The sequence below is a fragment of the Anabrus simplex genome, chromosome 5 (genome assembly GCF_040414725.1).
Source record: "Anabrus simplex isolate iqAnaSimp1 chromosome 5, ASM4041472v1, whole genome shotgun sequence".
NCBI classification, from domain to species: domain Eukaryota; kingdom Metazoa; phylum Arthropoda; class Insecta; order Orthoptera; family Tettigoniidae; genus Anabrus; species Anabrus simplex.
Genome location: NC_090269.1, coordinates 10,963,941 through 10,978,322, shown reverse-complemented (window position 1 = coordinate 10,978,322; position 14,382 = coordinate 10,963,941). Strand labels below are relative to the sequence as shown.

Below are 14,382 nucleotides of genomic sequence, written 5' to 3'. Positions count from 1 at the left end.
TAATTGTGGGGACCGAAAATTGAGCTCCAACATGAGTCGTAAGGCACGTTCTGGGACACAGCAAAGTAATTGCACTTGCTAACAGCTCTCTAATAAACTGAGAACACTGACGACTGCACACTTCTGTTGTTACTTTCTCACGGGAACCAGAATGGCTGAGGTCATAAAACTGCACCCTCACACTAACAAAGAGTCAGTGATAGAGAGAGACAAAGCAGAGTGGGGATAAAATGTTACCAAACACCCCTTGACAACTAGTGGTTGAGTCCATCCAGAAGTATGTCACATACCCTCAAGAAATATTCAGCCAATGGGAACGCTTAAAAATACACATTTAGAACCAACACCTCAAATAATTTGGTCAATCTTGGATATCTGGACAATGTTAAAGCAGAAGCAGGGTAATCCCGACAGCAGGAGGAAATAGTGGATTTTCCATGATATTTTTGTAATGAATTACTTGTATAAGTTTAACTGAGAAAGTGCATTGGTGAAAAGCAGATCACGCGCTCTGAATCACGTGTTGTCAGTTTACGCCCAACTGCAGTGCATCGCCAAGAGAAAATAGTGCCACGGACGCTTACAAGTCAATAACTCTACGATCGTTGGCTAATGTAGCGTCCGTCAGAGTGTTTGCAGTAATATTGTGTCTTCAGAAATACCTGCAAAAATAGGTGTACGACATGTATGAGAAAAATTATTTCTGCTGAAGAAAGCCACGCGCAAATGCTGACAGATACTAGTATGCAAAACCCCTGAGGGCAGGAAGCGGAGCCCCGTGGTGGCCCAGAACATATAAAATAGACCCACCTACCGCATTCTCTCTCAGACTCAGTGTTGTTCAAGAGTCTCAGCGTTGCTTCTGTGCGCAGTGTGTGTTGTATCAATGTATTGTAATTCGCCAACTCAAAATCTTTTTAACAGTTGAGTAAGCTACTTACAAACTTTAAATTTTGCTGCGCTATAACAAACTGCGATGGGAACATTAATTTTGAATTTGCTGTGATAACTCCTAGGCAGTGCTGGAAACATTAATTTTCAAGTGTTTCAGGCTGACAAGAAACGTAAGACTATTTGGGCACAGTGCTCAAAGGAGAGGAGGTATTTACAGTGGAACCTCGATTATCCGTTCTCGAAATATGCATTCAAATTACGTGGTCCCGCGAGCATCGTAATTAAATCACGTTGTAAAAGTCCCGCATTATCCGTTCCTCGAAGAAACGATTTCCCGGATCAACCGTCCAGAAATTCCAGTCCCAGCAACGCTAAATCCTTGATCAATTGTTTTTTTAATAAACTGTATCTCACGAAAGTACGGCTATGGCATATTTATGGATCTTGGCATTAACGCCCCCGTCACTGTGATAATTAAAGCAAGTACTGTACCGGTACTGGAAAAGCGACTGGCGGTGAACTTGCACAAGGGACCATCTTAGCATCGCAGTCGGGTGGTATTATTTAGAGAATCTCGGAAAATCATAAAGCAGAGAGTGGCCACAACAATTGCAAGGAGACACAGCGCATTTCAACAGCTCTGCTTGAAGGCTGAACAAGTTTTGTCAAATGTTCGCACTTATAAAACGTCCATATTATGTCCAGGGTTAGATGTTTATATTTTTACATTTTTGCGATGGTACTGCCGAAGAGGTTTTCGGCACTTTGCTCAGGGCACTGCAGAGTAACTGGGCTTTCAGGCAGGAATCGAAACTGCTCCTTAACACAATTTCAGTATTTTTGATATTATCGTACATGATTGTTAGCGAGACCAAAACAGATGTTGCACCTTACATTAAAAAAGTCATGGGAGGTCTTGGGATTGCCTATTACCTGTTTAGGTCCTAATGTAAGACTGGGGATTTTACGTTTTCGTGTTAAAATACCAAAAAACCGCAGTCGTTTTACTTGTGCACATTACATTTTAAATGGTTGGTATCATTACAAACTCGTACTGACATGTGCAGCAAGCGCACTTTCCAGATGACCTCAAGGTCACGAATAACCGTAATTTCTAAAGTTTTGATATTTCTTTTATCTTTCCAATTTAATTGGATCTGTGACGCGCAGAATTGAATATAATGCATACGAGAACTTTTAGAAATCAATACTTACATTCAAAACCATGTTTTCGAGTTCAACATAACCTATAAAAGTCGACGTAGGCCTAATTTGCGCGGTACGAGATTTCCAGAAACTGACTACGAATAGTATACCGGAGACCAAATTACAATGAAAGATTAAGAAATGAACGGATTTTGCCATCCTTTTGGGTGCTTTTGTATCTAATGCGCTTTATTTTATTAGATGAGAGAATTAAAAACTACTTGTGGTCGACTGTCGACTTGGCTTTATTAGATTTTTTGAAGAGTTTGGCAAGCCTTGTACCGGGCGGTACACCTCCACGCCGCTAGTTCAAATATTGCGCCAACTGAAACTCCTCTACAGGAGAAAGCCTGAACTTTAAAAAACTGTACTAAATCAACAGTTTCTCCGAAGATGGCTCTGTGTGAATTTTGATGTGTTTTTGTTTGTCATTGATCAAGAAGTGTGGACGTTCTCTACCAGATGTCTCTACAAAAAAAAAAACTATGATCATGCACTCTGGTGCAAAGGAATGAACCTTCTTGAAGAAATTTTGTATTCAAAAGTTGTTGTCTTTACTAAATTTTTGTTCTTTTATTTTTGGGTTGGCAATATTAATCCTTCCTTCCGCCAGGTTTGAACTTAGCCAATCCCGAATTTATTTAATTAATTGTCAGCCAATCATGTATGTCTTCTTCGATATGGATATGTAGCTCTAAGCTGTCCAATAAAGTTGAGGGGGTGTGTCTACTCATTCTTGAAAGGTCTCGAATTTTCCAAAAGGGTATAAAAACTGCTGATTTTCTTGTCTCCGGGCCACTAGTATAACATCTAACTCAGTGTGTGGATATGTAGCAGGGGGCGGGAAGCGCCCCGTTCTTCATCAAGGTAATGGCTTTTTAACATCTTTATCTCTTGCTAGCTCAGCAGTTTAACTCTCGGGGAAGGTTCGAAACCTTTAAAATGTAACCCACCACTTTAAATATAAATTCCTCTTCTGTCTATGTGAAAACTACAAATCTCTTTCACTGTAAAACGGGGATAGAGAGTGCTTTCCCCTCTCGAACTCCCCTTCATTTTGAAATTGAGGTGACCACGTTTTTATAACCGTTTCTTCTCTTCCTTAATGTATTAAAGTTTTCTCATACGGGTCACCCCTCTAGCTAGGGACTAGCCCCTGTGTATCGGCCTAGAGCCAGTTAGGTTTTAAAAGGTGTATTTTGGAGTGCAAGTTCACGCCTCCAGTTCTTTCTGTACTTTGGGCCAATGACTCATCCTGATGTTTTGTTTTCTTCATGCAAAGGCCCTGTAGGTTGGGTATTAGATACCCCTGTTTCACTGTTTGTGTGCCTTGAGGGCAGTTAGGAGTAAGGGTTATTGTGGCCTTTGATAAGGCTTGTAAAAATCGAGAGCAAGTCCGCTCTTTCTGGTATTTTGGAAGGTGCCTCTAAGAGGGCTGACATTATTAAGCGGGAGCAAGAGCTCCACGTAATGAAGGGGTTTTCTGCCCTTTGTTAAATTGTGGGTGTGAGCTGGGAGCTCAGACTTTGGGGCTTGTAGCCCAGAATTTGGAAAGTTGCTGTGTACCTGATTTAACTGTTATTATTCGTTGTACACTCAAAATTGTATGTCACCATTGTTAAGTTTTGAAAATATAACCTTTGTTGAAATTTTAATTCATCTTTCGAACTTGTAGTTAGACCCATTCCAGCCCGCACCTTCTTTCACCTCTAACTTCCACGGATAACTCCGTAACAATCAAAGTTGCTGAACTGAAAGAAGTTTTCACGGGAAACTGTCGAAGATTCCCCTGTAAAATTGAATATAAAGTATTGAGATTTTGAACTCTCATACCGGTAATTAATGCGGTTCCGCGGCCTAACATGCCCGCTCTTATCCAGGCGGCCCGGGTTCGATTGTGACCAGGTCAGGCAATTTTACCTGGATATAAGTCTGGTTCCAGGTCCACTCAGCCTACGTGATTACCTTTAATTGTGGAGCTACCTAATGGTGAGATGACGACCCCGATCTACAGAGCCAGGAATATCGGCCGAGAGGATTCGTCGCACTGGCCATGCACACCTCGTAATCTGTAGACCTTGGGGCTGAGCAGCGGTCGCTTGGCAGTAAGTTCCACTGGGGCTGTAGTTTTGTTTGGTTTAGGAGTTTTTGTAAGATTATAATTATACACATTTCTTTTTTGTGATGTTTAGCCAAATTGTTGATGGTTTACATTCATTCCTGGATTTTCCGTTTTATTTTCAGGGTCCCTTGAAAAACGGAGAATCGAGGTTTCACTGTAATCAGAATACAAATTCTAGTGGGACAATAAACATAACAAACATAACTGTGACAGGTTATCAATTCCATGCTTTATCGCACAAACTTTAACACTCACAAATTCAACAGCATATCATGTGGCAATGACTTCTATAGAAATAATAAGGCAGATTCAATACAAAACCGGCGGCAAGCAACAAAATAGGAAAGGACAGACTTGGTTACTATTATTGTTTGGTCAAGCCCAGGGAGCTGCCAGAAGAGGAATGTGTAATTTACAGACAGTTCATTCAGTCTAGCAGAATTCCCGGAATTGTGAGGTGGCTGACCTCGAAATATAAACAAACAAGCAGGAACCTCGTGAAGGGGTAGGTAAAGCCGAGATACCGTTACTTCAGGGGAAGCTCTTGCCCAGCTGTGCAGAACGGCGGCGGAAAATTTTCGTAATGTCTTCATGATCAGTGTATTAGTGAAATCTTATGCGAAGCCCAATGATGTCAGTTATAGTGGTAATCTAAGATTTAAAATTTGTAATTAGTGTATAAGCACCAAGATCCAGTGGCGTGTGTGTGAAAAATAAGTGTTCATCTCAACTATGTCTGCATACAGCAAGTTTATAATGGCATCCTACATCTCTACAGCCATGGCTTAACCTAAAATAGCCACTGGGACGATGGAAGAAACGGCCGGCAAATCTACAATCAGTAAGTGAAAATACCAATCGAAGATGATGTTTATTTTAATCATGTAAATACAATTTGTTTAGGACGAGAGTTGTCTAAGATTTTAGATCTGTAATTTAATGGTCACTTAAGGTTAGTCATGTAGTATTTACGTCGCAGTCGTCACCTTGTATATAGCTTTGTTTACCATTCACGCACAGGTATAATGATGGTTGTATTGTACTGGAGATATTTTTCCACACCAGCATTTAACCCAGATTTTGTACTATGAGTAACGTATATTTCATCATGGTGATTTTTCCATCGGATGGTATATTCAAATATGGTAAGTACTAGGAATTTTTATTTTCGTGGTGTAATGAGATTTTTTTTTTTCTCGTGGTGTAATGAGGTAAATGATGGTGATGTTACAAATTTATTTTCGCGCAGGGAGATGGTTTTTTAATGTTTTGATTTTCTTTCTTTTGTGGTATGCAATCCCGCTACTTGCGATTGTGATAGTCATGTTAGCATATTTTATGCGATCTCCAATGACTAGGATAGGCGAGGTAACCAAATGAGATTGTTTGTTGTCCTTTTAATAAGAATAAAAGTAAAGAAGCTACTGCTGCTATATCCAAGTTGATGAATTGGTTGTGGAAGGTTGAACGTTAGTTTTGCCCGTTATGAGGAAGAATTATGAGCATTCGCCATGAATTTATCCTGAAAGAAATAAAAAGAGATATTCTAGGTCAGCGGTTTAGCTGAGAAGCATGTGATATAAGATGAGAGTACCGAAAGAAATAATTTATACGACGATGGTTAAGCTGTAAGTGATAATACGAATAGAGTTATAAGAAATGTGCGGAGCTCTGAATATGATGAAATAGGGCAGTTGTTTATAAACTCGAGGCAAGGAGTCTAATCTGATGTCTTCGACGATATGATTAATAAGAATAAGTGGAGAATTAGGAAGTTGAGAAAATGCTCAATACTACGATTTAAAAGGTCTAAGATTGAATGATCAGCCAGCACAACTAAGCATCCAACATTTAATTGTATGATAGATAAATGCAGCATAGATAAGATGATGTTTTATAATAATATCAAATGGTTTCCATTTTTAAAAATAAATTCTAGAAAGATTGGGATAAGGCCAAGATCTACTATAATTGGGGTTGCATTAACGCCATCCGAGAGATTTCTTTTGCGCCATGTCTGATTTTGAGTATAACCCTTCATTTTGCCACGAGATGTTAAGAGTTTTTTAGAGCAGTTGATAGCCATGAATAACATAAATATAGGTCATGGTCGCTGCCGATTTCAATGAAAGTATCACTGGACATTGAAATCAACACGCGGTGTAGAATCATGTAAATTACTGTCTACTTAAATCTTGTCTTGGTTTTGTCTATGTGCCTGAATCGGCGTGTATATGAATTAGTGTAGAATTTTTCATATTCTTGTCCTTTATTTCAGATGTATTTTCTTTATTGGATTTTTATTTAGCATAGGTGGTGACTGACTGTGATTTGAGTTGTAGATAGCTTTGTTTGATTTAAGGTTAGGGTAATGAGAGCTCGCGTCCACAAAACTAAACAACATCTCAGAGACACTTCTTGATTAGATATTCAACGGCAAGCATAATAATTTAGACATCACTGAACAGCGTACCTTATGATAATTTTTTTGATTATGTGTTGAAGTAAACAGAGTTCATTCAGAAATAGTGAATATGTGAGAGATATTTTGTCATGTCATGTCACATTTTGCCTGCAATTCGGCTTCTCGCTGTTTTGGTTTCCCAAATAAATAAATAAATAAATAAATAAATAAATAAATAAATACATAAATACATAAATAAATAAATAAATAAATAAATAAATAAATAAATAAATAAATAAATAAATAAATAAATAAATAAATAAATAAATAAATGAATGAATGAATGAATGAATGAATGAATGAATGAATGGTCTAGATATGCTAAATTTGGATCCCTGAGAGACCGAATATGATCAACATTTATCAGGTAATTTTTTTAAAATGAAATAGCTGTTCAGTTGATTAGATACTCAAATTTAACTTGAGGTCATTGACCTCCCATCTTATGATTTTACACAGTGATGTCAACATTAAATTTGTAAACTTAACATAGCCATTTATTGGCAATTTTTGTTCTGAGTAACTTTGAAATGTCAGATGGAGACATTCAGCCACCAGAGAACAGTAAATAAATGTAAAGATTGATCTAATTTTATTTTAGATGAGGTTGGTAAAGGGAATTATTGAATGTTCTGAGTTATAGAATATGTGTAACCCTATTAATACTTAGTAAATGGTAAAGAATAATGTTGTTTTTAAGTGAACAATTTCATTAAGTTTTCATGCAAGATTCAGATGAATGAGTAACCAGCGAGTTAAAGTTGCAGGGATGATTGGTGTGCATCATTCATTTGTACAAGATGTGATTACATTAAGGTTATTTGCATTTGATTAATTACTTTAGAGTGTATTTAATTAGTGAGAAGTCATTTTTAACCATTGTTATCCTATTCTGAGTTCATCTGGTATGGAATCACTCGCCTTTGTTTATATTTGTGGTTGGTTTCTCTGTCACTTACACCGGTCACATCACACACACTTGACTTAATATTTTTGTATTTATGTCATCAAAATGTTAATCACCTTTTTTTTCTCTTTTATAATAAATTATGTATATTTTTTAACCTCAGTCTGAGCCAATCGTTTATTTATTTCAATAGTATAGTTTAGCCTAGTAACCTTATATCCCTATCGTGAGAGCACCCGACAGTCCAGTGAACGTTACCACCCCTGAGGAAGGAGGTCATCAACGGGGAGTACATTTTTTTTTCAGTGCAGCCGAGGCAGAACCCAGGATGAAGAGATCGACGTCATAATCATCGGGTGAAGGGTGCAATATATGATGTATAATCCACAGTAACATTGTGCAACACACTGTAATATCCAAAATAACACTAGGTACGACGAGAACTATTCAGTAGAACCTTCCTTACAATTGTAAATATGTACTAGGCGTACTAGAATTTATGAGAAAAGGTGTTGGGTAACATCGTTCTAGAAGCCTGGCCAGGCAACCTATACAAAGAGAGAGTCTCGATGATGGGAGTTGAGTTATTAATAGGAGTCGTTCTTGTGAACTCGTGTTGTGTTTATGCCGACATACAAGTAGCAGTCAGCGGTCAAATTTTCAAGATGGCAGTCGTAGTCTTATGATGTTTTTGTAGCAGTGTTTTGTTTGCGATGACAACTGGTTAAGTTATGTGTATGTTTAATGTGTGATTTGTGAACAATTGTAAATAAAATCTGTGTACACAAGTGACAGCATTTTGTGTGTGTCTTTGTGGATACATCAACCTGCCAACTTTCAAAACGAGAAATCCAGAAGATCCCAAGGCAGAAATTTTTTAACAACATGCGCAAGCGTCGCAAAGTCTTGAGACATAGTGAAAAAGGATGGCATGGGGGGGAGATTACAAACAATACTAATACAAGTTAAATACATGTTATGACCACCCGTGAAATGAAATACTTACACAGAGTTACATCTTGATGAGTGCTCATCTGTTTTCACTTAATACTGGAAAAAGTTCACACAGTACACAAACAGCGTTTTTCTGCACTTTAAACTTGCGGGTCATAATATGAATGTCACTGTCAAAATTAAACTGAATGTGGATACTTATTTGCAAAATTCTGTCAAGTTCACATTATGCAGGCTATTATCCATCACAGGTTGGAGAGGAAGATGGAGATGAGTTGCTTTCTTTAGGAATTCTGGAGGTAAATTACTCGAGTAACATGGACAAGTACTTCTGGTTTTCAAAACAGAAATAGAATTCAGAATTTTATTTGACATTGGGGACCTAAACTGATTTTGGTTCTTTTTCACCAAGCAGAACACACGTTCACACTCAGAATTGCTGTGCGGTAGAGTCAGAACAGAAAGCATTAGCCTGGATATCTTATCATACTTAGGAACACCATAAGGTATTAACTGCCATTGTCCATCTTTCTGGCATTTTTTGTTGATGTAGGATCTTCCAATCCTCATTTCCATTTTCTGAAGTCTGTCAGTCTTTGATTGTTTTCTCAGGTGAAAAAGTGTTTCAGGTGCATATGTAGTTTCTGGTTTTATAACTGTGTTGTAGTGTTTTATTTTTGCATTTATTGATAAACGTTTCTTTTTGTAGATAAACCGTGCTAATTTTTGTGCTTTAGCTAATCTATATGTTCTCATTTGGATCGAGATTTTCTCATTTATGTTATGTATTATTACTTCTCCAAGATATTTAAATTGAGTTACTATTTTGACTTTATTACCATTTATGGTAACTTCTTTTAGATGTGTTTCTTTTAGATGTGTTGGTTTGTGGGAAATAATTCCTGTTTTTTCAAGTGATATTTTCAGGCCAATTTTATTTGCAATGTTTTGAAGTACTGATATCTGGGTTTTTGATTCTTTTATGTCCACTGCCAGTAATGCTAAATCGTCAGTGAAACCCAGGCATATTTTGATTTTTTGGCCAATTTTTATTTTTGGGGGACATTTCCTAAACCAATCCCTCATTACCATTTCTAGAGCACCGTTAAATAATAGTGGCGAGAGCCTATCTCCCTGCCGTGGTCCAGTTTTAATTTCATATGGCTCTGATGTTTCACACCTAAACTTCACTTCTGATCTGGTGTTAATGAAAGTCAATTTTATTATGTTTATTAATTAGGGGTGTAGTCCAAGGTGTCTTAAAATTATAAACAGATTCTCTATGGATGCAATCGTAAGCTTTCTTGAAGTCTACAAATGTTATCACCATATCTCTGTTTCTTCTCCTGTTATAGTCCATTATCAGGACAGCTCATCCAGGATCTGAAACCACCTTGATATTCCCCTAGTTCTTTCCCAAGTTGTAAACTTATCCTATTAAGGATGATTATTGAAAATATTTTGATGTCTAGGAGTGAGATTCCCCTGTAGTTATTAGGGTCGGTTTTGTCTCCTTTTTTTGTGCAGTGGGTGAATGAGGGCTGTTGTCCAGTGTTCTGGCAGTTCTTCTTTAATACAGATAGAGATTAGTTGTTGATGGAGGGCAACTTTTGCTGATCTTCCTGGATATTTTCAGATTTCGGCAAAGGTTTGATCTTCTCTTGGCACTTTGTAGTTTTTTAATTTATTCAGTGCTCGGTAGACTTCCTTTATTATGGGGGTGATTGATGTTCTCTGGTGGTTCCCCACAATATACAAGCTTGTTGAAATATTTAGCCAGAATTTCTGCATTGTCTTTATTGTTATGAGCCAGCTTACCATTTTTATCCTTCATCAGTACGGTCGGTGGTTCATATTTTTGGAGCTGTTTTTCCTGGACGAGGAAAGGCAAATTTGAATGTTCACAGTGTCAAAAGGAAGAAGAGAAAATGAAACTGATAATTAGGAAAATAAGGGCTTCATTGAGATGTACAAGAAGGATCATTAAAAATTTACGGAGGAAGAATGCTAGGATGAAAAAAGAAAGACAACTTTGAAAACTTTATTTCACGAATTGAAATCAAAAGTTAATAAATGAGTGCGCTTCTTAGAAGTGAAGCTTCCACGGTGTGAAGAATTATTTAATTTATTTTCCGGGTTGAACCGTGTTGTGCTTGTACGCATATCACGTACAGTTTGCCGACGTTTCGAATACATTGCAGTATTCTTTGTCAAGGCGACTGAGATACCCCTACTCGATCCGAGGTAATCAGCCTCCCAGGCAGAAATTACACTACTAGAGTGGCCTTGATCTTGGCCTTTTATATCCTAGCCTTTCTGGCTGACGTAAGCCCTGGCTGTCTCGCGAGGCTTCTGGAAAGTATATGTCACAGCCAGGTAGCGGGGGCTTGCCCGCGCTGTTATGTAATGGGGTTGCGGCCCGTGTGTTTATGTTGTGGTCTGTATGTCTTAAACTATGAATGATAGGCATCCAAGAATTACTGATTTTGTATCCTTCTTCTAAATTTATGTTATTCGGATGTTTCTTGATTTCGATAGCCTCGCGGATTTTCCTTTCCAGATTCCAAGGGATAGCTGCTAGGATCTTGGTCTTGTCAAATGATATTCCGTGCCTAGTTTCGTAGGAATGCTTGGCTACTGCTGAAATATCTGTGTTTTGGTTCTTGGTGTGACGGATATGTTCTTTTAGGCGGGTGGAGATCAGACGTTTTGTCTCACCTACATAACAAGCTCCACAGCTACATTCAATGTGATACACTCCAGAGGCTTGTAATTCTATTGTGTCTTTTACTGGTGGTAGATAACGGGCTAGTTTACGGTGAGGTTTATAGATAGTTTTTATGTTATATTTGTAGCTTATTAATATTTCAGGCATTCGCCTAAGACACTTAAGAGTACAAAATGAAAAGATCAAGGGAACAAAAATTAGACATTTCACCAAAGTTACACACTTCAAAGGACAGTAATGCTTACAATTGGACTGTGATTGCAATGCTTGTTCTTGTCAATTTGTAGTCTGTGAGCGGCTTTAGTCTGATCAAAAGTACAGTTTTGTGTGTTATACAATTTTGTGTACAGTGCAGCATATTATAATTAGGTGCCTTATGCTTGAATAGGAAGAAACACAGTCAGTTTTAACCGTGTCCTCCCTCTTTCAGTTGCACACGGTTGTGTCAAATGGGCGTGGCCTCAAGGGTTTCCGCATCCAGCGAAGTGGGCCCACTTTCTCCACAGGCTAGCTGTGGTGAGGGGCCACTCCATTACTCTTCTCACTTCACTGGGTATGTTACTAAGAGCCCGGGTAGTGTCGGAAGTTCCACAACGGAAAGAATAACAATAAGTAACAGGAAAGCTTGTCACATTTATGGATATCAACAGGTGTGGCGGTAATAAGTTTTTTTATCATAATGTTTAATTTCGCACGTTCATTGTCTCCATATTATGTTATTAACGCATAGTATATTCTGTTTGGCATCTCCGAAAATTGTAAAAGTAGTTAGAGGGCATGTAAAATTAATAACATTATTATTAGTTAGGTACATTGGCGAGTGAAACAATTGTTACGACTGGATTGTTTTCATCCCGTTTTAAACCTACTTCTCTACAAAAATTACGTAGGCTATATTGGTCCGAGTTATGAGATATTAAACGATCACTTTGTTAGTGGTCTCGCCTGCTATATTAATAGCAACCACAATGAATATTTCTTAACTAAAGTAAACTCATTTCCTCATACCGAGGTGATGCAGCCCCAAATGGAGGGGAGATGCATGTACCATTTTTACTGCATATCAACCATCCTGCCATTCTCAAATCACTGGCAGTACAGTACCGGCAATCAAACTCAAGTCCCCGAGAACGGCAGTTAATTGTCCTAACCATTACGCAGGCGGACGTTCTTAACTATTAAAAAAAAAAAAAAACAACACATAGCATAATTGATGCAAGCTTTAATTGCGCAGGTCGGACACAAAACTATTCACCTATTTGTTCGTCATCAGAGCTGCAGTAGGCCTACGCTACGGAGGCGACATTTCTTAACTACCAAACACAGATGTACCGTATGACTTTGACGCGTTTTCATTGCGCAGGTCATATGGAAGAAACTACTCACAAATTTGTGTGATGACATCGGAGCTACTGTAAGGCTTGTACCCGCTTCAAAGTGGAAATGTTGTTGTTCTCTGATGAATTACGTTGAGGGGACTTGCATGTGAGATTTATTTTTTTAATTTTCTTTGTCCCAAAAAGCCGGGGGGGTGTCTAATATATGAGTAAATACGTATAATAATGTGTGTGTTATAAGGTGGAGGTGGTGTTCCCTCAAATTAACCTATATGAGAGATACCAGTAACTTAACCTCAAGTATGATTAACAGTAATGACATTCTATAAAGTGAGACCAAGCAAAATATTGCAACATACGTACGAAAGAAGGGAAGCTTTTACTGTTTAAAACATTTAAATATTTCACAAACTCAACTAATAGAATACAACTTGCCATTTGCTTTCCTTTACAAGAATGCAAATATTCTGAAAGTAAATTACCTGTGCTTCTTTGGTTCCTGTACTAAGCGCCGAGCTCAGTTTCGTATGATTCTGCGTCGTGGTTGCCACACTTCCCCCATAGTTATTCTGGTATTGTGCACTACCCGCTGAGGCAGCATAACCGGTGCTGCCAAGAGTTGACGCTCCGTATACTGACTGACCAGCACTCTGATACGCAGGGCTGGCACTTGGGAATGAGCTGACTGACTGGCTAATGGAAGGATAAGATGTAGGCCCAGTCTGATAAGCGACACCAGCAGAGGCCTGAGAATACGAACTACTAGGATACGAGCTTGGAGCAGCGGTTTGGTTGCTGTAACTTGAACCAGTTCCACTAGACGTATAACTCATTTGAGACTGATTTGTGGGATATGCTGTAGTTGACGATGTGACCTGAAAAGAAAAGCGTACTTTTTCATTTACAGGAAGAATTATTCTGTGATTTAGTTGATCAATACTACAAAAATTATAATATTTGGGGTGGAAATATTTAAATTCTATATTGCCTCCAATATTCTTAAGTGCATGAAATAAAATGCTTGAACTCTCCTCTGATGGCGGTAATTGTTTATAGAGGATGTAAGCAACGTAATCATCCCCTCTTAACTCTACTCATAATAAGACAATTGGGAAATGTACAGGAAGGGCCATAAAAGGTGTGAAAATGAAGGACTCTACAGGCCTTGCAAACCTTATACTGTTAGGGACAGAAGAGAACCGGAGTTGACCAAGGTTGGATAGAAAGGTAAGGAGGATGGCACAAGCAATAATGCTATATTGTACTAGAAAACTCGCAGTTGCCATTTCATCACCACTGCTGATATGTTTTGTCTTTCACTCTAGGAAACTTATTTCAAAGAACAAGGACAATTACAGTAAAACCTCGTTAAGACGTTTCTGCAGGGGACAAGGAAAAGGAACGAATTAAGCGAGAAAACGCACTATTGAATACACAAATAAAAACTATCCAACATGGATATGGAAACACTAGATATGATTTTTTCCAACATAATGGGATTTTATGTCGTATAACCGTAGGTACAGTGAAAACTCTATGACAAGAGAGTATTAAAAGGTGTGAAAAACAAGAGAGAACAAATATGAAAACTTATTCTGCTGGGGCTTATAAAATAATAGTGTGCTGAAAAGTGTTAAAAGCACCAAACAACAAATATGAAACCATTTGAACGGGTCCCATAAAAATATCAAAGTATTATTGCAGATCATACTCTTGCTAAAAGAAATGTTAGAAGAAGCCTTATATTTCGGACCAGCTGGTTATTAAACA

General features: G+C 38.1%; 1 protein-coding gene across 2 annotated transcripts in view; it reads right to left on the bottom strand.

Annotated features, from left to right (window-relative positions):
• lig (lingerer) overlaps window positions 1-14,382 on the bottom strand; it is a 612,955-nt gene that overhangs the window by 272,686 nt on the left and 325,887 nt on the right. For both annotated transcript variants that reach the window (XM_067146761.2, XM_067146762.2), the window contains exon 12: window positions 13,095-13,487. In XM_067146761.2, coding sequence (XP_067002862.1) covers window positions 13,095-13,487 — 393 coding nt within the window. The remainder of the gene's footprint in view (window positions 1-13,094; window positions 13,488-14,382) is intronic.